The 27,623-nt window shown below is 43.4% G+C and overlaps 2 protein-coding genes across 2 annotated transcripts; one reads left to right on the top strand and one right to left on the bottom strand.

The window, feature by feature from the left end:
- The first annotated feature begins 745 nt into the window (after window positions 1-745).
- LOC139343507 (GTPase IMAP family member 9) lies at window positions 746-5,218 on the top strand. Its single transcript, XM_070981206.1, has 3 exons — window positions 746-1,009; window positions 1,408-1,556; window positions 3,101-5,218. Exons 1-3 carry the CDS (start codon window positions 985-987, stop codon window positions 3,965-3,967), a joined length of 1,041 nt encoding a protein of 346 aa, XP_070837307.1. The 5' UTR covers window positions 746-984; the 3' UTR covers window positions 3,968-5,218.
- Window positions 5,219-25,233: 20,015 nt separating this feature from the next.
- On the bottom strand, window positions 25,234-26,479 carry foxd7 (forkhead box D7). The gene has a single exon (XM_070981705.1). The coding sequence runs from the start codon at window positions 26,368-26,370 to the stop codon at window positions 25,417-25,419; it is 954 nt and encodes a 317-aa protein (XP_070837806.1). The 5' UTR covers window positions 26,371-26,479; the 3' UTR covers window positions 25,234-25,416.
- Window positions 26,480-27,623: the final 1,144 nt, after the last annotated feature.

Raw genomic sequence — 27,623 nt, 5'->3', positions numbered from 1 at the left:
ATCTTCAATTAAATGCCAATATTTTAATTCATGATTACATAAATTACATTAAACATGAATTGAAACATGATTACATGATACATTACTTAACCACTTAAGCTTTTTAAATGGAAATAAAGAAAAATCTTAAGAAGACTAGCTGATCTACCTGCTCGTAGATTGGCTCTTATATATTTAATTTCATGAATTTCCCACATTTTTAGTAGAGTTTTAACATTTTAACAGAATTTTAACATTTTTTACCTTGTATTATCCTTTTGTATTTTATACTTTTCATTTTCCAAACTCCAAATGAAATATCAGTACAAATTCATTCATCCAAAGTCATTGAAGTCAATGCTGCACTGTGTTCCTTGACCAACCAATCTACACAGCAGTTTAACATAACATGAACTTGAACACATTAAGCAGCATTTCAAACAGCGTGAAAGTAAAAAAAATATTTCACCGACCATCAGCATCTTTGGACTGAACCCATGAGTGAACTTGTTGCAGGTGGCAGGTGCTCCAAATCAGTGACAGTGACTGATCAGGTAAGGAGCAGCTGGTTTGCTGCTGGTGGTGCACTCTGGGAAGTGTAGTTCTTTGAGCAGAGTGATGTTAAACATATGGAAAGCTCCAATTCTTGTGATTCAGCTCAACATGCATAATGAAAATAATTATTAGCTGCAGTGAATATTTCCTTCACCACTGGTCGTAGATGCTGAACTATATAACGCTGCGTCAAAATACGCCATAAAGTCTCAATGAGTCAGGCCCAGTGAGCTGAAATGACATGAACTCCGTTCAGCCATTTTACCGCAGACCCCGGGCGGTCCGCGGGCCTCGCGTTGAGAAGCCCTGCATCACCCACCACAACACATGGGGCTGTATTCACCTCTGCTGAAGTCAGTCTGTGCGCCCACAGAGGCAGGACTGAGTCAGCCTGCAGGAACAAGGAAGTGCGTCCATTCCTGAGTCGACGCGGCAGCGAAAGGAGCAGAAATGTCAGCATCTGCTTCACAATCAGGTAAGCCGGAGAATTACTTTTACATGCAGTTCAAGAGCTTTGTTTACGATACATCTGGGAGATAAGTCAGCAGGCGTGTCTCTCCTTTGCTTGCCTCTGTATTTTAGCGGTTTGAGAAGGGACGGCAGCTGCAAAGGGCGCTGCCGCCACAGTGACAGGACAGCATTGATCAGCTGATTACTATCAACGCACACAGCAGACAGTCAACAACAGATAGCCTGTCAGCTTTACATGAGAAGGAGGATTCAAGAATTCAAGTTTTTCGTACTCTGATCAACTTGTGTACTCCCTGGACATCATACACAGTATACTCAGTACACACTGTTTTACACATAAGTATGTCAGAAAAGCCACAGCTGTGTATGTGTTGTCCCTGCTGTGTGTCTCCTGCTGAGCAGAGCTCAGGCTGGTGGTGCTGGGCCACACGGGCCCAGGACAGAGGTCAGCGGTCTGCACCATCCTGGGCCTGCAAGACCCCCAGCAGGATGCAGATGCTGCCATCATCCAGGAGTGCAGCAAACACAGAGGAGAAGCTGCAGGCAGACAGGTAGGGATGAAACACATGGAAAAGATCTGGCTGCAATGATTTATGGGAGGAAATATCTCTTTAAAAGTTTAATTGAAGTTCAATTTTTAGAATATGAGGCCAGTGAGGCAAATGTAAGTGTCTGAAAGATAATGAGGGCGTATATCAGAGTTTACGAGAATTCAAGTAGAACAGCAAAGCATTATAAAACTATGTTTGAGACTGATTGTTGTTGTCATTGACGCATGATGACATTTGCTATATACATAGAGTATAATCACGTGTGGAGGGAACTGAGAACCAGTGGCGCCAAACGGCAAATATATAGAATTTAATGATGAATCGAATGCAAAATCATATCCGGTTGGAATCAACATGACGAAGTTATGATCCTTACAAGATTTCAATTAAGGTTATTTGGTGACACCTGTGGCTGCTGGTGGTAACGCTGTGGATGTTTTAATAATACAATTCCTACATATATATGCACATACTACAAACATGCATACACACACACCGATACGAACATACATTACATAATGTATATATTAGTGCTGTCCATCGATTCAAATATTTAATCGCGATTAATCTCATGAATGTCATAGTTAACTTGCGATTAATCACAAATTAATTGCATATTTTTATCTATTCTAAATGTCCCATTAATTATGATTTACTCTTATCTAATACTCTTATCAACATGGAAAAGTGGATAGGCTTGCTTTGTGTAGTAATAGTTGTTCACACTAATATTCTCACTTTGAGCTCTCACGCAATTTAACACTGTCAATAAACAGATGACAAAAAAATAAATACTTGGTTACAAAAAAGCCCCTTCAACAACCCTTTCTAAGGGATCAAAACAGGGTGATACAAGATAAAGTTACAAAGTGCACATCATTGTAAACTAGGACTCAGCCTATAGTGCAGTTAAACCATGGATTAATCTTTCCTTTCTTAAGTTTCCTCTGAACATACAAGCAGTCAGACTATGATGCTCTTCTGTTTATTCACCAGAGGCTTATCAACCCTTATTATGGCTGCAGTAAGCTTGTTCTTAGTTGCAGTTTCGCGCTTTACATCCACACAAACCGGTAGCCTACTTTTTTGCAGCTAGCGAGCAGACAACACCAAATATTGCACGTGGGGCGTGCCTGTTGTTTTGTTTCTGGTTTATAATCGGATCCTGTAGTTTTTCTTACGTTACTAGCAGTGGACATAGCTTATAAAAAACTACAAGTTCACTAGGTCACAAAGAGTGTTAATCTTGCGATTAAAAAAATGACACCATTAAAATTGATTTGCGCAATATTTTTGACAGCACTAGTATATATACATGCCCATGCACCACATACCTGCATACACATGTATTTACTGTCCTGCTTTCTAGAAATTCCCTCCTTCCAAACTTATATACTACTCCTCATTTCATTTACCCTGAATATAATCTATACAAAGTCCTACTTGCCCCATGTTGTATTTCGTTACAGTAACATCTAAATTTGTAGCAATTCAAAAACAAATATAAAACACCTTGATTTTATGCTTCCACCACGACTGTGTAGGTGGTGGTAGTCTCGAGTCCAGCCTGGTTCGGGTCAGACTGTGACCCAGAGGAAAGGAAAAGACACATATCCTCCTTCATAGCCTTATCCAGCCCTGGACCACATGCCTTCCTGCTGTGTGTCCCTGTGAACCAGCCAGCTGAAGGAGAAGCCAAGGCGCTGGATGTCCTGAAGGAGCTGTTTGGCCCCTCTGCGGTCAGCACAAACACCATCATACTTTTCACCCACACTGAGGAGCTGGATGAGGACGAGCCGCTGGAGGAATACCTTGTCACATGGCGCAAGGACCTCCAGGAGCTGGTGGAAAGATGTGGCCACCGCTACCACACCCTGGAAACCCGCAGCCGAGAACAAGGGGAGAGGAAAGCTGTGGAGGAGCTGCTGGAGAAGGTTGAGCAGGCTGTGGCAGAGAGCGGGACGCAGCACTTCAGCTGCCCTCTGTACCGGGAGGCTGAGGAGAGAGTGAAGGAGAGGCTGGTAGAGATAGTGAGACAGAGGAGAGGAAAGGAGCTCAACGGCCAGCCGTCTCCCCCAGACTCACCCCCAGAGGAAAATGTGACGGAGGAGGAAATGGAAGCAATCCGGGAAGAGGCAGAGAGGAGCATAGATGACTTGAATGTGGATGTAGATAGTATTTTCCCCTCTGCCAGCATCTCACCTTCCTCCTCTGCTCCCTCTTTTCTCTGGAGCTTGTGGGAGAAGCTGACAGGCTGGATGACGTGGCTGCCCACTGTTGTGAGAAGGGAGGCCCTGCTGGGAGCGCTGGTCGGTCTGTTTGTGGGAGGACCGTTTGGAGGTATGATGGGGGCCACTGTGGGATCAGTGGCTACTGAGGTGAAGAGAAGAAAAACACAGAAAACTAAGTGAGAGATAATCCCATACTGATGTATTATGCACCTTGCAGTCATTTCACTGTGTTCAGCACACCAGTTAATCACTGAGCTACTAGCTTACCAGCTAGCACAGCAGTCAAAATAGTATTTATGCTTGATCACTGAGCACCAGTACCTGTTTTTTATTTCAGAATGGGCACCACTCAAATAAAGCATACTGTATTATCTAATGGCTTTATTAATGATTAATCAATCATGCTTCATAGATCAGTATTAACCATTTGATAAAAACAATAATTGGTTTGCCAGGTTTTAAAAATCTCCTTGGCTGTTGTCTTTTTAGGTAATTATTCCTCTTGATGTTTCCTCTCCAGTACTTCATTGTGTGCCAATAAAAACCTGCAGTATCTGATTTTTTATCAGCTTTCTATCAGCATAAATAAGCAGTGTGACCACAACACTGACATATTTCTGCCTTTTATGCTGATATGTCAACTCAGCAGATATGTAGCAACATTAGCATTCATTTGAAGACATGTTTCTGGTCACCTGATTTACATAACAAGTCCAGTATTAACTCTCATTTGAGCTCGGTTTTTTAGAATCCACCGACTTCTGAGGGAAATATCTGGCTCTTCAGCTGCTAAATGCTCCACTATGTTCACCAGCTAGTAGCTAACTGTGTCAGCTGTTCAGTGTTGAACAGGTACTGGACACTGGGTTTTTAATATCTGTTGTGGGCAATAATGATTCTATGAGACGGGTGAGAATGACCCAAGACCCATAAAGCTGTGGGAAGGAAATAAAACTAAAACAAACCAATAAGCTGTAAGATACTAAAAGAGCTCTATAGAACTGAGAGGAACTGCAGAGTCGGGTGATATTGTGAGCTCTTCCACATGCAAATAGTGATTTTATCTGTTCTTAATACAAAAATGTTGAGTAGTGCAGCTTTAACCAAAAACTAAAAATCACCGTAGGAGGTTGTACACCAGTCAAATAGATTCTTCACAACCTGGCAACACAAAAGTTGTCCTTATGAGTGAAATATTAGTGATCTGAAAAGAAATAATACATATCAGTATCAACTTTTAAACCCGTTTTAGTCTTTTCTTTTTATAAAGTGGTAGTGTAGACGGTTAAAAAAAAAAGTTTTGAGGTAGTACTAAGAAACACCCACATGGTGGAGACATTGACTTTGTATTGGCGGAGCTGAACCGTTTGAGGTGAACTGAGAGATACTTATTGACTGCTTACCAAGCAAATAAAAGCTGCTGTTTGAGGTACATTTCTCTGTTATTTCTCTAAGCTCTCTGAATCTGAAGCACTTTATGTTTGTGTGATCAAACTGTGGAGAATTTTTTGATTTAAGGCCATCCAACATTTAGACAAGCTTTATGCATAAGGGCATTTTGGTTTTGTCTTGTCTATGGTACCTTTTTTTGGAAGCAGCATCAAACACGGTATGTTGTAGAATGAGTGGAAAAAGCGGGCTGTGACGTAAGAAGCAGCCCAGGATTTGTGCTGCTTAAACTCAGCAGAGCACTAAAGCAGCTGTCTCTCCCAGACTCTCTCCTCCTTACACAATGGCAGGTTATGGCTTTGACATTGATGTAATTGATACTCTGCTAAAACCGTCAGTCATAGCCCATCCTTACATCTCTCTCTCTTGTTGCTCTCCCTGTGTCTCTCTAAACTGCCGGCGGCTCTGCCTCAGGAACAGCTAGGCGTTTCCGAATGTGGGTGGTCCAGCCGGGGTGGGAGGGAGACTGAGAGAGAGAGAGAGAGAGAGAGGGAGAGAGAGAATTAGCCCAGCTCTCATGTTTCCCAAAAAGAGAGGGGAGGGAGGGAAAGACACGAGAAAGAGAGAGTGAGTGAGAAGCAGTGAATGCGAGGGAGAGGAGAATGAGCGAGAGTTAAAGGCAGAGAATCAGCTTTGGGACTACATCTGTCTTCCAGATGTGGCCTCCACAGTTGCCTGAAACAGGAAAAAAGAAGGTTTTAAAAGTAAAGGAAAATTGGTGCTAAACAGTTTTTTATTGTTAGGGATTACACACAGTATAGACTACAGTATACAGTACGGGCTTAAGAATCCAGCAGCCAGGATATGCTGCTTTTTTTCTCTTGATGAAACAGCAATGAAACAGCACGCTGGACCCCGTGAAGTAAATGTATATGAAAGAACACCTGTCCAAATATTATTCAGTCTTAGTGGAGAAACATCACGGATAAGACAGAGAGAGCAATAATAGAGTTGGCATTATGGAGGAAAATTAATGAGAATTTTCTGGAGGGGAATTTGTTTCTTCAGGAAGATATGGGACACAACAGTATCAGAGATCAAAAATAGCACAAATCAAGGCCAGTTCTGCGTCAGACTGTCGACTGCGGGGGCCAATATCAGTTCTGGAAGATGAGACATTGTCAGGACAGAGAGGAGAAAAGAAGGACTGCAGAGTTGATTTGTGCCTGTATGTATAAGCAAAGCCAAAATCTGAACAAACATGTGAGGGAATCACCAGTGAGCCATCATTAACACACAGGCTCCTCTCCCTCACAGCAAAAATGTTGTTGTAAGGGCCTTGTGGTCCCTCGTTGGATTGGAAGGGCAGTCCACTGGGAGACGTGGACGCCGCAGTATTTTTTGTTATCATCGCGCCCTATGGTCTGGAAAAGACAGCAAACCAAAGGAAAATAAACAAGATGACACACTTTTTCCTTAACAGCACAGGGCCGTTTCCTCTCGCTGCTGCTTTACAAGGACATCACACTTTATGATTAAATGCTCCAAACGTGATAATAACGGCATTAGTTTTGAAGCTATTTCACTGAACCGGAACGCTCAGTATTTAACATTTAAACACTCAAACTAATTAAATGAGCTAAATTAATCTGAACATAATGCATTGGATTTCAATCTGCAGAGCTGCTGTGATGAACTCAGACAGAAATATCAGCTGACAGAGAATTATTCAAAATACATAAAAGCTCAACATAATAAAATCCAAACAGCTAAAAACTCCAAAAGAAAAACTTTTTTTTTCATAGGCAAAATTATATGGTCCACGTTACTGTTCTTTTTAGTTTGTAAATTAGATTTAAAATAAGTATATTTCAGATACCTAATTTTTAATAATTGTTTAGTTTTTTAAATGAGCTTTATTTAGAAAAACTAAAATGGCATGAATGACGAAAAGACAGCAGCAGTGTGTGAAGTCAGAAATTCAGCAAGAGTTAGAAAATGGAACAAATAAATAACAGATAAAATGAAACAATGGGATCCATGGAGAGAAATTAAACTAACACACTGATGCCGTCGATCAAATGTATAATATTCAACCGAGCAGTTCGAGTGGACTTTGTTAACAAAGCGTGATCGCAGGCTGTCAGTGTGTGCCAGCAGGGCTGAGACAGCGGTGTCCAACAGCCGGCTCTCTCCTCGTCTCTCTGGGTGTGCTCACTGTGAGCCCTCTCATCTTTTTCCCATTAGTGCTGTTTTCATGTTCCTTCCTAGCGTGAGCGTGTGTGGCTGCAATTGTTTATGAAGCAATGCTTGCCCCATCCGACTGTGTGTTTGTGTATGTCTGTGTGTGTGTGTGTGTGTGTGTGTGTGTGTGTGTGTGTGTGTGTGTGTGTGTGTGTGTGTGTGTGTGTGTGTGTGTGTGTGTGTGTGTCTAACATGGATGTCTGTAACAAAAATGTCATAGAAAACAAAACATTGAATGGAAGTATGTTTAATTGTACTAATTTCTGTATGTATTCAATGTAATTTTGATCCTGAAAGTCATTTAGAAATTGGCCAAATGTCGTTTAAAAATTTGTAGAAAATAGTTTGAACACTTGGAGAGCCAGAATATGAGGTGCAACATTTAAAAATGCAGTTTATTTATTTTTTAGTCGCACTCCCTCGGCCCTGTCAGATGAACTCAAACACCCCTTCATCAACACCACCAGTCATGTTCCACATGTGTTCATTTGAACTGATGTTACTGTAGCTTCGTACAGTTAAGCTGTCAAGTTTGCATTTGTATACAGCGAGTGCCAGAAACTAGATGTTGCCCATCAGCCTACTTTTAGCTAATAATTTCAACCCTTTATCTATGAGCTTTAGCTAATGGGTTTACATTTATGCACTGCTTCAAGCGAACTTCACCTGCTAACTAGTTTTCAATCAAAGCATAATTTCATTTTTTCTTTCAAATTATTTGAGGTGCTCCACACTCTTTCTACATAGCCTGTGGAAATTGTCGGAGTAACCCCTGGAGTACAAGTTCCACCGGTTGGAAATCACTAATGTCCACAAAACAGCAAAAATGAAAAGACAAAAATATCATGCATTTATGGATTAACTTACTCAAAAATATCCTTATTTATTCTTAGAAAAAAAACAGGTTTGAATGTGTTTTTTCTCCTAAAAAATTCAAGGCATCTGTATACTATATGCATTGCCTTCATCTGGTATGGAACTTCACTTTTTGAAGCTGAAATAAAGCAGCTCACACACACAGTGTGACCAGAACGTCTCCACCACACAGAACAAGGTGCCAGGACAGACAGGAAAAAAATAAAAAAAAGGAAAAACAGGAAAGAATCCCCCAGATAACATGAGTACAAAATCACACACAGCTGCTGAGGTTAGGGCTCCGATGGACTCACACACTCACACACACCAAACCAGCCACACACGTGCCAGCAGCTGAATCGCTTTTGGGGATAAAAGAGACACGACTCAAGTGGAGGTGCGCCGAGTGAGCCGGCCAGCAGGAGAGTCACCTTTCATCCCCTCACGCCGGGCCGGCCTGACCTGAACCCTGTCCAGATGTGACAGGCCAAGTTCTCTCATGGACAGAGGCTGGAGCCAAGAGGAAGAAGAAGGAGGAAGAGCAGAATGAGTGTCAGATCATGTTGTGTGATCTGGTTCAGGTTTGCATGCCCTGCCGTCATGTGTCTGTTTGAAGGGAATTCTAAATATGGTCGCCACATTTGTGTCATTTATTTTAACTCTTACAACCTTAACATACATTCTGTCACTTGGAGACCAGAAAGACATTTGCGCTTAAGTAATACCCCATGGCGAAATGTCAAAATCAGATGGCAATAAATGAGTTCCAGTTTGACTCAGTTCACTTGCCAGGGGACGGATAAACAGTGAGTAGGAGGGTAAGGTCGTGGACTCGTGTGTGTCTAACAGGCATTTGTATTAGCCTACTGTGGCTTTCAAAGCAAGTGTATGGGATGAGAGGAGGGGTGTGGATGGACAAGGATGGCAATTACATTAGGACGGGGGAGAAGTGAGCTATTATGAAGCTTAGAGCACGCTGCAGGGAGCCAAATTTGCTGCAGAAGGATGAGGAGTTTTTGGGAGTTGTGGCGAGATAACACGGCATGAAAGAAGAGGCAAAAGCCAGAGTTCTGTTTGTGTGACAGCTCCGAGGAGTTAGCGGTCTCACACCACACTTCCTGCAACAGATGGGCTTTGAGGACTATGGGGGGGGGCTTCAGTCAGAACAGAAGACAACTCACTACTTGTGGAGCTGTGGTGCGGGTGTTGGATGGCCCCTGAGCTCACCATAATTGATGAATAGTGTGGTCCACATTAAGTGACATGCGCCGTTTGCTGTAAGTGGGTGCGATGATTGGGGGCCTTTTGAAGCTGGGGCCGTGGGCTTTGTTTGAACCGTCAGCAGAGACCCCTCTTCTCTGTAAAGGACACCAGCCTGTGGTTTGGTCGCAGACTCGGTGCAGGCCAAGCTCAGAACGCACACACAAACAAACACACGCATGCACGCATACTTTACCCCGCAGTACTATTACAGGCTTTTGGGGGAGGTGATTGTATTATTCCTGCTGCAACACCGACTTAATTCAAGGCAGATCTGACCCGAGCTCGTTCCTCTCTACTCCTGCTCTATTGGATCAAGTCTTAATCCTGCCCGCACCACATGAATGTGAGACACAAAGAGGAGCTGCACTCACTCCTGCCACATACATCAAATGTCACTCAGGTCCATATGCTGTCATGCAGCTTCTGATGGGTATCTCTGTGTCATATGAAAGCTGAGGGAGCTTAAAGGAGGCCTAGAAAGACCAGAGCTGGAGACAGACAAGCAGGAAGATTGGAGCCACGTCTCACACAGATGCAGTATGCGCCGTCAACCTGGAATTGATCTTCCATTGCCTGTTGTTTTCACAGATCCACGAGCCCCACACATCTTATGCCAGGAAAGCCGGAGGAGCTGACCCGTGACACCACTTCAGAGTCGCTGCGCACAAAACAATCTCTAAATAGGAGTGTCTTAAGAGACACTTTACAGTAAGCTATGACTAACAAACCCAAAGCACCTCAAAACAACACTGGGAAGCATCCAACTTCCATCGCAGCAACATGAGCTCCCACTCTCAGCCAAACACATAATAACTCCCACTCAAGGGCCCGTTATTGTCATATCTTTTCAAACGATGCCAAACCCAAAACACACACTCCACTCACACACGACCTTGAGCTAACAAGGGACGCAGGCTGCAGACTGCGTGCACCAGACAGCAGATCGCGGGGCAGAGGCACTTGCGGTGGGCTCAATGTTTGGTGTGTGTCACAGTCCAGCTCCCACACAGTGGAAACACAGAGGCCCCGGGGCGGCGGGTGCTACTGAGGCCCCCTGATCCCCCACTGACGCCCCAGGGGTAGACTTGCCCTTCAATCTCCATCTGAAATGAGAGACAGGCCATTGGTGCACAGGGATGGGCCTCTGATTTGTTCTGTGGTCCCTTTGAAACCATGCATCCTGCAGAAGAGAGGAGAGAGGGAAACATCAAGTAAACATGACAAGGCAGGATGGAGGAGAAATAAGATGAAGATGTGCAGCTGCAGTGGCTTTACTTTGTCCCAGAGAGGGCAGTGGAATCAATGTGGAAATGATGAGGTAGTGTCAAAAAGTGTTTCATGTTTTTACAAGCATCTCATCTCAGAAAAATAAATATGCTAAGTACGTTAAAATCAAGGACTTCTATATCAAAAAAGGAATCACGAGCAAAGGAGTGGATTTGCCTTCAGATGAACAGTGATCAAAGAATATGTTGAATCCCTCCCATAACATGCTCTTACACAAATGTGTTTTAGTTTGTGCATGGTTTGTGCACAGGCGTGGCCCAGAGAGAGAGAAGGAGTGTGTGAGAGACAAATCGTGAGAGAAACAGACAGATTGTGGTGGCTTTGATGTGCACTCGGAGCTTGGTCCTCAGAATAGATACTAGGTGGAAAAAAAGCAATATCATAGGACAAAACGTCTGTCTGCAAACCGCTACAGTAGAAGAATGTGTAGGATTTTGTGTGCGTGTTTGCTGCTATAACGTGCTTACACACACTTATTCATGTGTGCAGACTATCGAGATGTCAATCACTAGGAGTGATGAAGTAGAAAGAAGTTTTTTCTTTCCAATATCCTCAAGCAGGGCAGACAACTGACATGCCTTTAAAGGGAAACAAAACAGCCCACACCACATCTAAATCGTGTTGTATTCTCTTCTCCTCAGAGGAAACTTGTGTGATCAGAACTCTGCCACCAATATGTTCCCCATATGTCCAAGTCCACTCTTTTGTTTTTTGAGGAATTTGGCTTTCGGGTACATATCTAGGCTATTTATCTGTCTCTATGTATCCTGCGCATTACGGGAAGGCTGACTTTGGCTGAATGCTGACAGCCCGTCACTTGGCACTGCACTTGATGGCTTTCTTTATCAATAGCACACACAGCGCAGTATTGGAAAGGGCCTAAATCGGAGGTTAACAACCTTTTTTTTTGGGTGGTGTACCCTCACGGTCCCTTTGGATGAACTCAAGAACCCCTTCATTAGCACCACCAGTCATGTTCCAAATATGCTTATTTGAATCGATTTTAAACTGGATGTTATTTAACGTTGTATTCATTCAATATGATTTCAATCGTTACTTTACCATGCAGATTCCTTTTAGCTTTCAAAGTGGACTATGAATCATTACCTTTAGTTTTTTCAACCATTTACCCATTTTTAAAAAAATATTTTCATAATTTCTCCATGTTTTAATCCATTATTGTTAGTTACCTGTTTCCGCAGTTAATCTGTTACTTTTAACCAACTGTTTTAACCACTGATCCATTACTTGTAGCTAAGTGTTAAGACTGCTTGCTCACTAACCTTTCACATGCTTGCAATTATATCGTTTAGTGTTCAGGTGTGGCAGTTCAGTAGATGACTTTTTTTCTTTCACATCATTTCTGGTTTGCTCAGATAGTTACAATATTCCGCAACAATCTTTCCAAGTACCCGCTGTGGTAAAAGCAGGCCTTGTTGGGAACCACTCGGCTAAATGTGTCCAAATTCTAAGACATGGTTTAGCAGTATAAACAGATCCTGCAGATATGAGGCACATCAAGCAACGTCAATGTTTTTTCAATCTAAATTCTAAGATTACTTCATTTTTAGCACGATGCCAGACCCAAGTCACAGCCAACATCTGAATACGCCATCACTCACTGAAATATTACAGACATCAGAAACTCACAAGCAGTGGGGATTTGAAAAATGAATCCACGTATTCACACGGCCCGTCTAATAATTAACGGATGCTATGACTCAACATGGTCACAGCACCATAATTATCTGAGGAGGCTGTCATATTTATTTAACTAGGAAGCTAAGACTGCTGAAGTCCAGCCATGTCGTATGTTAGATCGTGTCAGATTGAAACCATGCCACATTAAGCTGATTTTTTTCCCCCTTTCTCTCTCTCTGTTGAGGCAGGGTGGTCCTCACTCTGGTGTGTGTGTGCGTGAGACTGTCACAACAACATGACCCCCAGAAAATCTCTAACATACACACTAATTCTGCTCAGACACGCACATCTAGACCAGAGGCCTTACATTCATACATGCACACACACCAAACTCTGTCCCGTCTGCAAAGACAGAAACAACAAGGCTGCCATTGACACTGACCCTAACCTCCATCCCATCTCTCCATCCCCCGGCCCTCATCACCCTCCCACGTCGCCCCAGGCCCAGCGCTGGCCACAGGGCCGAGAATGCGGTTCAGGTGCAGGACTGTGCTGTTTCCAATTAGCTGGGTATAAATTAGCATCACTCTCTCCTGTCCTCTCTCCAAACATTGCTGTGTCTTCATCCTTGTCGACCCTCCACACTTCATTCTGCGTCTGACCTCCCGCCTGTATCGCTACGACACATAAATTCACCTCCTTTATGGCTCATGTCGGCAACCTCTGCACTCCCCTAACTCATGCTGGGTGCTGTTAATGTGCAGTGCATTTGGTATAAAACCCTCCATTTCAGTCAATGAGAGTATAAATCCATTCTCACATATCTGACTTTGAAAGGAATATAACTTCTGGTTTTACTGTACAGTCTGGTTACTGTAACTGAGATATTTCACAGAAGACAAGGACATAACCTGACACATGCACTCCACATTGCAGCAAGGCATGCACTGATAAGGTTACACTGAGATTCAATTACACCGTGAGAGGAAATGTAGCCTTATTCCTGGACTTATTAACCAGTGTGTTTGCGAGCTTTTTCTTCCACAGGTCACTCTGTTAAACTGAGTGTTATTTTTCCAGGGTGGAGAGATCAGCTGCAGTGTAGCCAAGTAGGACCTGAGGTCACCCTGGCACTGAGAGTTCACATCTGTTCAAATAAATCCTCCAATGTGCCATCAGCAGTAAAAAAACACACACACATACACGCACAAGCACGCGCGCGCACACACACACACACACACACACAGACACACACACATACACATGCATGCATGTATGCAGGGTGGAATGTAACTAATATCTAGTCATATATTGCACTTGAATACGAATTTGAGGTATTGGTACTGAGTATTTCCATTTCATACTTTAAACCTTTTACTCTATAAAATTTATTTGACAGCTTCAGTGACTATTTACTTTTCAGATTATTCAGATTGAACATACAAAACATAAATTAAGTTGACATGGGGCACGAAGGAAGATTATGGAGTGATTTGAAAAAATAGAAATTACAATGAAAGCAGAACACCACATGTTGTAATTGCGAATGCATGAAAGCAAAACAAATTAGCAGAAAAGTTTAAACAGTTAGAAGCTAGTATAACAGCTAGCATTTGATAAATTGTTGAAATAGGAATAGTCATGGATAAATAGTTTTACAATATAGTTAAACGTAAATAAATGTTTGAAAATAGCCAGTTAGTGAGCTAATAGTATTGGATAATATGCTGAAATAGCTAAAAGAATTGGATAAATGGTTACAATTGTTAGCTAAAAGCAATTGTAAAAAAGCTAAAAATGTAACGTAACACTGCCACGAGTACATAGGCAGACAAACTAACCTCAACATTGACAGTTCAACTATACCTTAAAAGTCTCGCAACAATATCGACGTTCGCATGGGAAATGATGTTAACATCTGGTGTAAAATAAATTCAAATGAATACATTAGGAACATTTGCTTGTGTCTTTGCTTGAGATAGTACTGCAGTATTAGTTCCAACACATGTGGGTACATATGTACTGCCTTTGATTTTGCGTTTTGTGTCTTTTGCAGTGTTGTTGATTCTGCTTTAAGTTTCCAACAGCTAGCAGAATACTGTTTCTCTTTATAATTATGTCTTTCCTAAAAACAGGAAGCTAGCTGACTCTGTCTGGACTTGGAGCTCCCAGTGAGCTCAGCCGGACCAGACCGAACTGACGGAGGCCAGTTTGACTACAGGGAGTACAGCACCAAGGTGGGTTTCTGGCACCCAGGGGCTGAGTCGGCTAGCTGCACGGTTAGCAGAGCTAACTAGTTAATGGCAGCTACAGTTAGCAGCCATTAGCAGTTTCTTTAGCAACAAATAAATCTGTCTAACTATCAGGAAACCCTGTAAATCACAGAGTTGAGGCAGCAGGGGGACATCAGAGGGAAAACCAGAAAATATTTTTCCATAAAATATGATCCACTTTCACCCAAATCAGTGAATAAAATGATAAAGTTGTGTTTTTGTAATAGAATGAGTGAGGCCTGGCCCCCAAAAACACTCCAGCAGCATCATAAAAAGTTGAGAAAGCATTTAATTGGTTGCGAAATTAGTGCAGGATGAGTCATCAGCATTTTTTAATACATTTTCCAGGAAATGACAAACTCTTAACACACCAATAAGAATACCTACAAAAAGACCCTTTTTTTAATCATTGTTTGGCCAGATACTGGTGTATAGGTGACGATCGGTGCACACAGTATGTGATAAAAACTTAAACATCTACTTTGATTTCATGGGAACTTGAATGAAAAGATCTGAACACCCTCTCCAACAATGCAAGAATGCATGTAGAAATGCTAATATGCACACACTCACAAAAGCACACATGGCATTAAAAAAACCAATAAACATGAGGAGGTTGGGAAGCAACAAGCACCATACTGATATTTCATCATTCACTTTTTTCACATTCCTGACTTTGGCACCTGTCATGTGTGTGGTTTTCTTTTTTCTTTTTACAAGCTCAGGCTGCTGTTACAGAGAACACAGCACACGGGAGGGAAATTTACAGAGCGTGTCCTCCCCAGGCCGTGCAGTGTTCACAGGGATCAAATACTCCCAAGGTGTAGTGTGTGTGTGTGTGTGTGTGTGTGTGTGTGTGTGTGTGTGTGTGTGTGTGTGTGTGTGTGTGTGTGTGTATAACTATATTCCTCTCCACTGCTGCTGCTACCACCACCAGAGCTGCAGCCACAGCGTTTTACAGAGCCCAGGACCTCAGTGTGCCCTCTGAGTTTTCTCTTTATGAGCTCTAGCTCATCCCTCGACTTGTAGAGAAAACAAGAGCAGAGCAGGCTTTTATAGGACTCCTGAGGAAAACACAAAGAAGGAGGCAGAAAAAAAACAAGAGAGAATGTTTTGAGGAGTTAGTTTAAGGCCTCTGCTCCCTGAAGGATGGCAGGAGTGGGGAGGCTGACAGAGGAGGTTAAAGGGTTAGCCGCAGGATTAGACTGCAACCCCGCCTTTAGCTGCCTTGCAGATTTTGGAAAAATGTTTGAAAGAGGTGAAGCAAATGAAGATGAAGAGAAATGGAGAGTAGACACAAGGAGGGTGTGAACTTTCCCCCACCGACACAAGCTCACTGATGTGGGCTCCCTCCTCCACAGGAGTCCCAAAGATACACACGGCTGTTCGTTAACACCTTTCACCTCTCCTCCTGACCTCCCTCCGTCCGTCCTTTTTCATTCTCGTGTCCATCCTTCTGTCTCTCGAGAGAACACACTCTCCCTCACTGCCCCTTGCTATTTCCTTTCTCTCTCTCCGTCTCTCTCTCTGTCTGCCTCCGTCTCTGTCCAGATGTTTGGCCCAGCAGCAGCAGCAGCAGCAGACGCACTGAGAGAGAGGACCTGCGGCTAAGTGTTGGAGATCTCCAGCGTGGACTGGAATGCTGACCCTCTATCCATCTCCATCAGCGGAGGCGCATTTGTTTGACTTGAGATGTGATTGTGTTTTCTCTTCCCCACACCTGCAGCTTCCTCTGAACCGCGTTCCCTGGCCCACCCCCTCCTCTCTTGGACTCTCTGGACTCTCACTGATCAATTGCTCTAACGTGGAAAAACACTCATCCAGCTGCTACTGCTTTCCCTCATTTGTTACACTTTCTGCTGGTGTTCCTTTAGGGCCAACCTGCAGAGGAGGAGCTGCAGTTCATCTCAGCAATGGGAAGTATTTTAATCCAATGAAGTCATGAAATGAAGCAGGCGTGCTCGGTCCATTGACAGCTCCTGTCTCTTTCTGCTGTTTGTTGTCACTTCGGCTTTGATTGACTGCTGTGAGAGCAGGCCTCTGGGGGAGTAGTGTCTTTATCAGAGGCAGCTCATGTGGGATCTGCATAAGATAATAAACCTCCTCTGTGTTATAATGGTGTTCTCTCCACCCGGAGCTGAGCAGGCATTGTGACTTTCAACAAACTGTGGTTTGGTGCAGATCAAACGTTACCCTCGTTTTTGAATTTATCATGCAGCAAACCCGCCCTCATTAGTCAATGGCACTCAGCAAGTTGTAGCGTCTAATTCTGCGGGGCCGCCCAAACTTATCACCCTTCATTTCAACATGGTGGGCTGCCCCATTGCTGAAACCCTCTCAAGCTGTTCCAGACATCTGACAACAGCCACATTTATTTATTGACTTCATTTCGCTTACAGGGCAGCCTTTACAGCTCCCTTGAGTGATGCAGAGTTAATGTAGAACTGTTCATTGCTCGTGAGTGTTTTTTCACTCCTCCTCCGTCGTCTCTACCACCACCTCCTCTCCCTCCTTTTAAACTGTTCTTAAGTGTTTAAACACTCGGGTAATGACGTGCTGTTGTGGAAGCGAAAAACCATGTGGGATAAAAAAAAAAAAGAAAAACATCCATGTGGGCTTTTCCCCCGAGGAGAGAGTGAACCACCAAGGATGGGATGAGAGTGAGGAAGGCCCTGTTAATCAAAATGAATGAGCACCTCTCAGGGCCCTTGTGTCAACGGGGCCACAGAGGATCTCTCAGCCCCCCTTCGCTTCGGGATCATGGAGCTCTGGGTGTAAAGAAAGATCCAGACACTCTGCTGCACAAAGCTATCAGCAAACCCAGCCTCCTCGCTGCAAATATTCCATCGGTTACTTCCTGTTTGCCCATCTTTGCAGCATCATGTAGACAGCGAATCGGATTCAGTGACATCATTATTTAATTTTTATTTTATGTAACCTGTTTCAGCATTCGCCAAGCTTTTGTTTCAGATTTCCCCCAAAGCACAGAGGTATCTATGTTAATCTGACACTGAACTAATATCCCCTTCTATCCAAACCACCCGTCATGCTCCAAATATATATTCATAGGTGTCACTTAAAAAGTGGATATTGTTGCAATGTTTTTTTCATATAACTGAACTGTCAATGTTTTGGACAGTTTGGTCAATTTGTACTTTTACCACTCTGAGCGACAGAAACTAGACATCTCAGCCATTTATTCATTACTTTTACCTATTTCAACCATATTCACTACTTTTAGCTTTTTAAAATCTTTTCTACTACAGCTAGCTTAGCATAAAGACTGGAAAGAGGCGGAACAGTAAGCCAAAATCCACCTACTAGCGCCTATTAAGCTCACTAAATAACACATTATGGATTGTTTGCTTAATGTGTTCAAAAGCGTAAGTTTGAAAACGATGCCCTGGCTAGCTGTTTCCCTTTGTTTCCAGTCCTTATGCTAAGCTAAATTAGCCGGTTGCTGGAGATAGCTTCATATTTAGCATACAGACAGGAGTGTCATCAGTCCTCTCACCTAAATCTGACTAAGTGAATAAGTGTATTTTCCAAAAAACCCCACTCAGCCTGTGGGCTGTCACAATGTACACAATGTCCTCAGGGTTTCTCCTAGCATTAGAAAACAACATCAATCTGCATTCAGCGCAAGTATGACTTGAATGAGCTGAGACCGCATTACATTAAAGGTGGACTGCAGCGTGAGAAGAGGAGACAAGATCAACCGTTACTTAAAACTGTATCATCTGCATAACAAGCACTCTCCTTCACTACCTGAGAAATAATCACTAAACCATCTGACTGGCTGTCATTAAATGGCCTTTAGGAACATTTAGCTTTTTTTTTTTTTTTTTGCTTTTTTTTTTTGCAACAGACAGACAGCTGGAGCGAGGTTTACCTCAGAGAATTTGAGGCAACAAGACATGCTACAACACAAGAAATATGACCTATTTTTGCCAAGATGGTCTGATAAGACCATGAGTGTCTGCATAAGCTAAACAGAAATCGTATTAACTTGGACTAGAAGAGGAGACATTATCACCATAATTCCATTAAAATAATTATTGGTGGCTATGACTTACATTACCCAACAGTTATTATTGCATTGCTGTCTTCTGCCTTTTGAGGCTTATCATGTTTTTGCTGTTCCTCCTTTTCAACTGCTTGAAATTAAGCCCTTTCTCTTTCTCTCCCTCGCTCTCCCTCTCCTCTCCCCACTGTTGCTCCTACCGCCTTTCACAGAACGCCTTCAACTCAGCAGCTTTTTCAAATTTGGGGCTTGCGACACTCAGCCAAAAGCCGCAAATTACCCCCCTCTAGCAGCAGCGAATTAGGAACAATTTTGTGTTAGCTATAAAAAAAGAGAGAGAGAGAGAAGTGAGGGGAAAATATAGCTTACACCAGGGACCACCAACAGAGGCAACATGGGATGAACGGCTCGTTGGCCGACAGTTTGGGTGGCAGGGCGGTGCTAGAAAGCAGCCTCAGAGATCTTCAGAGCAATCAATCCTATCATATCACATCTACATAGTATGGCACAACATCCATTACCAAACACAAAGGCCTGAATTAGTGGATTTATGTTGCTGTTACAGGATGTTTGCAGGCCTATGAATTGGCTTTACAGTTCCCTGAGCACACAGAGACCTGCAGCAATGATAAAAAGGCAGGCCTGTCCCCTGACACTGACAGTGTTATTCACTCTGGTGACACTGAAGGGGAAAAGGATTCGTATGAGGTGACAATTCACCGGCTGAAATATCCATTCTATCTTTCAAAGAGGGTGGGATTTTTGATTTCCCCCCACTATGCGGTTGGTCTTTAAGTCAGGGCATTAATGTAAAAAGAGTCTTTTACTTGTTTCTTACAAAGCGTGAGGTTTGGCATGCCCTCTTAATCTGCTTCCATTGAGCCAATCCATGTTTTTCCCATTCTGGCACCCTTCTCTGCTCCCTTTTAAAATCCATTTCCAAGTTGTAATATGCCACTGCAGACGTTATTGAGGGGAGAAAACCCAAATGCAATGGGGGAGAGAGGTGGAGAGAGGAAGAGCAGACAGAGAGAGAGGGAGGTAGAGAGCAAATGGTGAGAGAGAGAGAGAGAGAGAGAGAGAGAGAGAGAGAGAGAGAGAGAGAGAGAGAGAGAGAGAGTGAGTGAGTGGGGAGGCAGAAAGGGAGTTTTCCAGCTATGACCTGGCTAGTTTTCAAACGTCCCCTGCTCTTCATGGCGATGCCTGGTGTGGAAGGCAGACCACTTTGTCTTCCTCAGAGATCAGTCAGTGCGGGCGGGCCGCAGCCAGGTTGGGGTTACTGACTCTCATTAGGCCGTACACCGACCGCCAGGCCCCAGACTGTGTGACTGTAATAAGAGCCTGCACGGTTATGGCCTGACCCCTCTCTGACACATCTTGGCCCAGATGTTAATTGTGCTTCCTGCTCCCCTTTTGATTAAATGACAGAGAGTTTTAAGTCTTTGTTTGTATGGCTAATGGCTCTCATTTAGTGCAATAAGTGGTTTTTGGGGCTGCCGTGGGTGACATCACACTCCCGCTGCCTTTGATCTCAGGCCTGTTAAGGGCGAGCATTTCTCTTGGTGGTTGGAGGCCTTCTACCTGCACGTGGTGGCGCACAAAAACCAAAATGCCAAGTGCAATGGGCAGGGTGAGGGCATGAGGTCGCCAGCTGGGGAGCAGTAGGGCATAAGGAAAAATGAAAATAAAGAGCAACAGTGGGGGGAGGGAGGGGGGTCAAGACCAAGTGCCACCCAGTCAAGTACTGATTGGCTGCTTCACAGGCTTTTTAAAGAGGAGGATCTATCTTCCAGAAAATCATGAATGCAACTGTGGATTTTCTCAAGATGCCTAATGGAGCAGTGCATTTCCTCCAGAACTTGGCTGGCAGAAACAAAGCCACGGTCTGAGGGTAAGAATAGAATATCTAAGAGGTTTAACATAGTTTGGTTTATTTGGAAATTATTAGAACACAATGTTCAAGTTCAAGTAACCTAAAGTATTTAAAGAAGTCCCAGACATATTTTTGGTTCGCTTCTCTTGCAGCATCCTCAGATCATTTACTTTCTTTCAGTTGCTGGTGTTTGTTTTTGTTTCTCTCCACCTTTTCATTTCTCCATCCTTGCCTCTTTTCATCTTGATTTTATTGTCCCCTCTGCCCCCAGCTGCAGATCTCTCTCTCTCTATTTTCTCCCACTCCCTCTGAGCGCGTGGCTGAGGTGTGAGATCATTCTCCTTCTGGGTGGCTTTCCTGCTATATGTCACTGTCATCTGTTGGCACTGAGGCTTGAGGGGGGGTCCCTTTTCCAAAAACACACCGCACTCCGCTTCACCACCCTGAGCATAATAAATTCTTGGGCACGAGACTGGAGAGGGGTGCACCAACGGAGCAGCGTGTTTTACTGGACTTGGCAGGGTAACACGTAGACCGGTGAGAGAGGGAGAAGGGGGCGAGGGGGGGTGAGGGTGGAAGATTTATAATTGAATAACTCCCTGAAGCAGGGCAGCGGGGATTGGCCCTGCCAGGAAAAGCAAACGCCAAGGAGCGAGTGAGGCCTGTGGAAGTCAGCCATTAAAGTGAGAGGAGAGAAAACCTCAGCTGTGATCTGCCTCAGCAGAAAGGTGCAAGATTTACTAATGATAACTGAAAAACCACAACACCTTCGCCTTCACGTTCACCCAGCTCTGATTCTGTCGCTGCACAAAAGGCTCAGCGGGTCAAAATAATACAGGGTTAACTTTACACAGCACCCCTGGGTTGTTCTGAGTTATTTTTTTATATTACCGTTGAGTCTAGAGTTGTTTGCAAATTTAAGACTTTAAAAGTTGCAAAGGATACAGATCTGATCAACAAGGAGTCAATAATGACAAATAAATTTAAAACGAGTTAAATTATAGTTTGCAGCCACATTGTTTGTCATTTTGTTTGTGTAAATGACCCAACAGTGATATAAAAATAACAGGAACCCGTAAAAAAATGTCCCCAAGACCAGGCTTATTTTGATCCACATAACGCAACATAATAATAATACTAACAATAATATCAACACTGGGTCAACTGTTGTTTTGGGTTTTCTACACATGTGCACTGGGTAAAGTCATCCCAGCACACATAGGTTGCACTGCACAGTAATACTCAGCAATAGGGGCATCGGTGCTATATTGACCCAGAGATTTTCAAGCAGCCTCAAAACTCATATAAAAAAACCCAGCAGACTATAAGACAGGAAAAATATTTTAAGTGAATTTATTCCAAATTATGCATTTCAAACTCTCTGCAGCAACACAGACACATTGTTTTTCCAGTCCTGACTGAACTTGCAGGAGTTCTCCCAGAATGCACCGGTCTCTCCCTGCTTTCGGGTCTCTGCTGTGGAAGCAGAAGGAGCGAAGGCAGCCAGGCGGGGTGCTCAACGAATGAGTTTATCTTGCCTGTTTGGCTTGGCGTTTGTGAGTGGAGAATGAAAGCATGGTACAGCGGCGCTGTTAGGCATGAATGGAGTTCAGACTGAATCGACTTGCTTTTCCCACAGACACGACCCCCACATCAGAGGGAAGTTCTGACTTGTGATAACTCAGAACTGATAATCCACGTGGAACTGAGCAGAAACACTGCAGTGGTGTAACATGGCACGCACCATTGACAGGTTGTCACATAAATGTCCATTCATCACGTCCACTTGTGAAGAGTCACCTTAACATGACACTGAGTAAAGTTCTCTGTGGTGACACATTCAATTTGAAACACAATCCCCTTGTGTCAGACTCCAAGCGAACTTGGAGGCGACACACAAAAGATGGAAAAAAGTATGGATGAAAACAGGAAAATCTTGCTGCTAATCACTCGAAAAGAAGCTTTTACTCGTAATACAAGTGAGGATTTAATAAGCCGTGTCACACTCAATGACGCACAAAGGAAAAAGGAGAGTAAAAAGACTTGAAGCAGTGTACTGGCAACTTTTACCTCCTTCAGGATGGAAAACTGATGTGCACTCACAGCTACACACACACACACATCAGCCTGGGGTGTCTGACTTGCTTATTTTATCAGGTGCACCAGCTTCTCTCCACCACCCCCCACCCCCTCAAAATAAAAAAAAAGTCCCTGACTCCCCCTCTCTGCCCTACAAATCAGTCGCTGCGACAGTGTTTGTCTGCTTCAGCTTCTCTTCTCTTGGCTCCTCAGCAGCAGAACAGGCTCATTATAATGACAAAGATTTCCTCTTCTGGTGCCTTTTAAGGATTATTAACAGTGTGTAACTCATACCTGAGCCTCATGTTCAACCACATCAAACTGCACTGAAGTGAAACATCCTGTTTATGTGTGTGATGGCAGACAAGGTGCATGATGCCTGCTGGATCACACGCAGGCACACACAAGACAATCTGTTGGCGCCACTTTTCATGAAATGCAACCTCTCTGTACTGCATCGTTACATGTAGTTGGACAATGTACATGACTACAAGCAAAGCACTGAATCTGAGAGAACAGAATATCTGTGTTCAGCTGTGTATTTGGCTTTCCAATCAGATAAGTTCTAATAGCAGAAGTGCTGCGGTGTATGATATGAATCTTATGTTGGATCAGTTTAACCACAGCTCTTGCCGCACTGTTTAAGAATAGCAGTATAAATATTAGACGTTTGGTTATGAGAAGAAAAAAAACACAACCTCAGAACAGATTGAATTAAATATCTAAAAATGGACGCATCTGTAAAACTTTGTGAATGGAGCAAAGGGAGAATCAATGAGAGCGTGTGTGCTTCTTTCAGGAGTGGGCATCTTCACAGCTCACCATCAGGTAACAATCTTTTTATTTGTTTCAGCTCCTCACTTGGGTGCCAAAGTCTGCTAAAGGACTGAGTGTGTGGTGTGATCCATCAGCCCCGTCCAAGAGCTTCAGCACGGTAATCCATCTAAAGCAGACTCAGAATAGAATTAAATAAATACTTCCATGCTCCGAAACCTAGAATTATTTTACTGCTGTCACTCTGGCTGTAAAGCAGCGCTGCGTGGACTCAAATGAACAAGGAAGCAAAAATAAATCAGATAATCTGAATTAGCAGCGTGGAGAACTGGGTGGAAAGTTTTGGGGATATATTTAATAATCACATATATATTTATTGATTTATGAAGTGTGTATGTCCAGGTCAGATAGGTCTGGTTAAAGAAAAAAAAAAAGATCATTTGTTTTAGGTTTAGGTAATAGATTATGGTTTAATTGAATAACACTGAGACGTTCATTTGTAGGCTACAGCAGCCTGTAACTGGGAAAAGGAGAAAATAAGAACCAGTTCTACAGTGAAACAGACTGGTACCATTACTTCCAGCCAGTGTTGACAGTTTCGAAGCTACGAACAGCCTTTTTCATTATCCTTAAACTCAACTCTTATTTATCAAATAAAAAGGAATCAATTTATGACAATATTAAAAATCTCTTTCAGCTAGTTACATATTATTTAAATGAGGATGTTACCTCTTTAAAATTCTGAATTATTGCTTAAATGGGACTTTTGAAAAAAAAAAAAAAAAAAAAAAAAAGCCCTATAATCTAAAATTAGAACCAACACACTTTCTACTAAAGTTCCTCAGTAATAATAATAAAAAATAATAAGTGAAATACTCAAAAAGGCTCTTTTGTGGGAACATTTGGGAGGTAAGCGGGGAGAAAGCGGCTTTATAATTGAACAGATGAGAACTTATTTGACATGAAAATGTGTTGTACAGATTTTCTCGCGGGAACTGACGGACAAGAGCGTGTGTGCGTGTGTGTGGTCCTGCGAAATAAAGCGATTGCAGGCGCGTATATTTCCAGCGTTACATCCAAGAACACATACATGACACACACATACACACGCGCGCACACACACATACCTGATAGGCCTGGTGCATTAATGCAAGTGTGACTGACTTTGACCTTGAATTTGTTTTCTCACGTGGTGCATCACGTTGCTTTCCCCGTCATTTTTCAAGCATGAAATATTTTTATTTTACTTTTTTGGTGCATTGTTGTTTTATTGTTTCAAAAATTTGAATTTTTCAAGGAGTGTAGTATTTATTTTTGATTTCTTTAGTCGATTATTTGATGCAGAGGCGACACTCGCAGCTCATTTCATTTGTCTGGTTTTTCCTCCTCGTTGTTTTTAATTCAGTTTCTTTGTGAAGCAACACTTCTTGACATCTAAACAACATTTTGTCTTTGTCATTATTAAGAATTAGGGTATAATGATAAGCCAGTGCACAAACCCAGAAATTTTAATTAAAAACAAGTTAAGACTTGACATAAAAAAAAACAGTTTCTATGGCTTTCAGCGTAAAGTCCCGTGTTTTCTAAATAAATGGCTTCATGAATCTGTACAAAATACAACTGAACGCAAGGTTTAAATATTCACTTTTATTTCTTTCCAAAAAAAAAAGGGAGAAAAAAAAGAATAGGAAATTCGTCATTTAAATATTTAAACAAAAGAAGAAAGGCCTCGCTCATGATCAAAAAAAGGCGTCTGGTAAAAGATTTTTTTGTCGTCATTAAGGTGAAAACAGGGAGATTTCTAACATATTTACAACATTCTTTTAGATCAGATTGGTCACATTTCCACCGCTGGAGAAACTGTGAGCCTCTGCTTGAAACGTCTCTGTTACCTGAGAAAACACGAGCTCAGTGTCCGCTTTGCTGATTATTCGTTGTTAGCAGTGTTGATGTGTTTGGCCAGGTCCACGGTGCCACGCTGAGTCTGTAATTTCTGATACTCCTGGTGTAAACTGAGGAAGTGCGGAGACGCCGCGGGGTGGAAGAGCGCAGGGGACGCGTAGGCGACGCTGGAGGTCAGAGGAGATGAGTAAGTCGTGCATTGTGCCGGGGAGAAGGCGTCGATGCCGGGCTGCGACTGGAGGAAAGCCTTGGCCGTGAGGGCGCCGCGGGAGAAGAAGCTGGAGAGAGCCGGCAGGATGCTGCTGACAGGTGGGATGGCGGCGGGGCCGCACGGCGTGTGCCCGTGGTGATGGAGGTAGGGGTAAAGCTCCAGGCTGGGCAGCTGCAGGGCCGCCGCGCCGAGCCCGTAGGCGCCGTGCGGGAAGCCGTGCAGTCCGCTGGGCTCCAGGTGCTGCTCCTTGAGCGGGTCGAAGCGAAAATGCTGCCGCTTGAAGCGCTTTCTCCGCCGCAGGAAACTCCCGTTCTCAAACATGTCCGAGGAGTTGGGATCCAGCGTCCAGTAGTTGCCCTTGCCGGGGTTTCCAGGCTCTCTGGGCATCTTTACAAAGCAGTCATTAAGCGACAGATTGTGTCTGATAGAGTTCTGCCAGGCGGGGAATTTCTCCCGGTAATAAGCGAAGCGGTGGCTGATAAAGTCACAGATCTCGCTGAGGGTGAGCCGTTTCTTTGGACTCTGCAGTATGGCCATCGTTATCAGAGCGATGTAGGAGTATGGAGGCTTCACCGACGTGGGACCTTTGGTTTTAGCAGGGCTGTAAGTGTCCCGATCTTTGCTCTGGCTGCTGGAAGTCTCGATGCTGCGGTCCTGTTCGCTCCGCGACTCATCCAAGGGTAAGAGCTGCTCTTCTCCGCTGTCTTTGAGTCCTTCCCCTACTACGTCGATAACAATATCCTCCATGATTTCCAAACCCAATGTCATAGTAGATGTCCGCAGGTAAAGCCAACACCACCTGCCAACAGGTGGGAGAGTGACAGCTCTTCTCTGAAACGCGATGAACAGATCTTTACGCACGGCTCATGTCCATTCACAAAAAGATGGAAATCCGAGCGCAGTCCTCCTCCAACTTTTCAAGAGGCAGACTCTCCAAACCGCAACGCATCGGCTCTGATGTCCTTTATTTTGATGTCTGGAAGCGCAAAAGAGCGGTCAGCGAGCGATTGTGCGTAAAGCGTAAAAGCGTGTGCGTCCTCCGAGATGTCCAGCATCATCTGTAATCTCTGCTGCTTTCCTGTGGGTCGGGTGGATGTGATGTCACTCTGAGGCACGAGGAAGAGGATCCTGACCAATGAAAACGACGCAAAGGGTACCAAGAAGGCCTGTACCAGCCTCCCAGCGCGACTCTCATCATCAGCGCATCAGTGCCAAGCCGACTCTGACATTAGAGCTCCATTCAGTGAAAACATCCTCAGGAGCAGGAAACCAGAAAAACAATTTTTTTTTAAAAGGGATGAATTCACATAAAAAAGACAAAACAAAAATCATTTCAGAGTTGAGTCAAAAATGTCAATTTTTGATAATAAACATGAGGATAATGAAGACAAAATAAAGTCAGATCTGATTTCTCGGCGTACGTAAAAAAAAAAAAAGTGTTATTTCACTTTTTGCTCGCCGCTCCTGAACTATAAGTTATCATTAATTCCCAAAAGTAATTCCTTTTTAATGTTTTCAGCTCTGAAAAGCAGGTGTATTTTAAATGAAGACGTGAGGGAAAATGTGTAAAAAGAGCAATTTTGCAGAAAGTCCTTTTTTTTTTTTTTTCTTTTTCATTTCGACCCAAAAACAAAGAGTGGAAACTGTAAAGCAACAAAGAAAAGTCTCTCCTCTAAACGTGCAGCGGTGCTGGAAAGTGGCAATAAAAGGGCCATAAATAGCTACATAGTTAAATTTCCGAAGACACTTTGGGCACATCAGATCACCATCCTGAGTTTAAAGAGTGAGGGGGAAAATCCCCAAACACTTCTCTACGTGAGGCAGGGTCTTAAACCTTAATCCCCCTCCGAGGCTTGTGCAGCCGCTCTTTGCGCACACACTTGACGCACAATTACATGTTTTCAGACGTACAACAGAGGATAAAACTGGAATGACTGATTTCGTGCTGCTGCGAAAATAATAATTTGTTGCCTGCATGGGGGCTCCTTTGAATCAACTGATAGGGCTGTGTGCCTCTGCTA

The sequence above is a fragment of the Chaetodon trifascialis genome, chromosome 15, assembly GCF_039877785.1.
Source record: "Chaetodon trifascialis isolate fChaTrf1 chromosome 15, fChaTrf1.hap1, whole genome shotgun sequence".
Taxonomy (NCBI): Eukaryota; Metazoa; Chordata; class Actinopteri; order Chaetodontiformes; family Chaetodontidae; genus Chaetodon; species Chaetodon trifascialis.
The sequence above is the reverse complement of the archived record's forward strand: the minus strand, read 5'-3'. Positions and strand labels throughout refer to the sequence as shown.

Coding starts and splice junctions, on each gene's coding strand:
- foxd7 (XM_070981705.1), bottom strand. CDS start 26,370: ATGACATTGGGTTTGGAAATCATGGAGGATATTGTTATCGACGTAGTA.
- LOC139343507 (XM_070981206.1), top strand. CDS start 985: ATGTCAGCATCTGCTTCACAATCAG. Junction 1,010..1,407: donor AGCATCTGCTTCACAATCAG/GTAAGCCGGAGA, acceptor CCTGCTGAGCAG/AGCTCAGGCTGGTGGTGCTG. Junction 1,557..3,100: donor GAGAAGCTGCAGGCAGACAG/GTAGGGATGAAA, acceptor ACGACTGTGTAG/GTGGTGGTAGTCTCGAGTCC.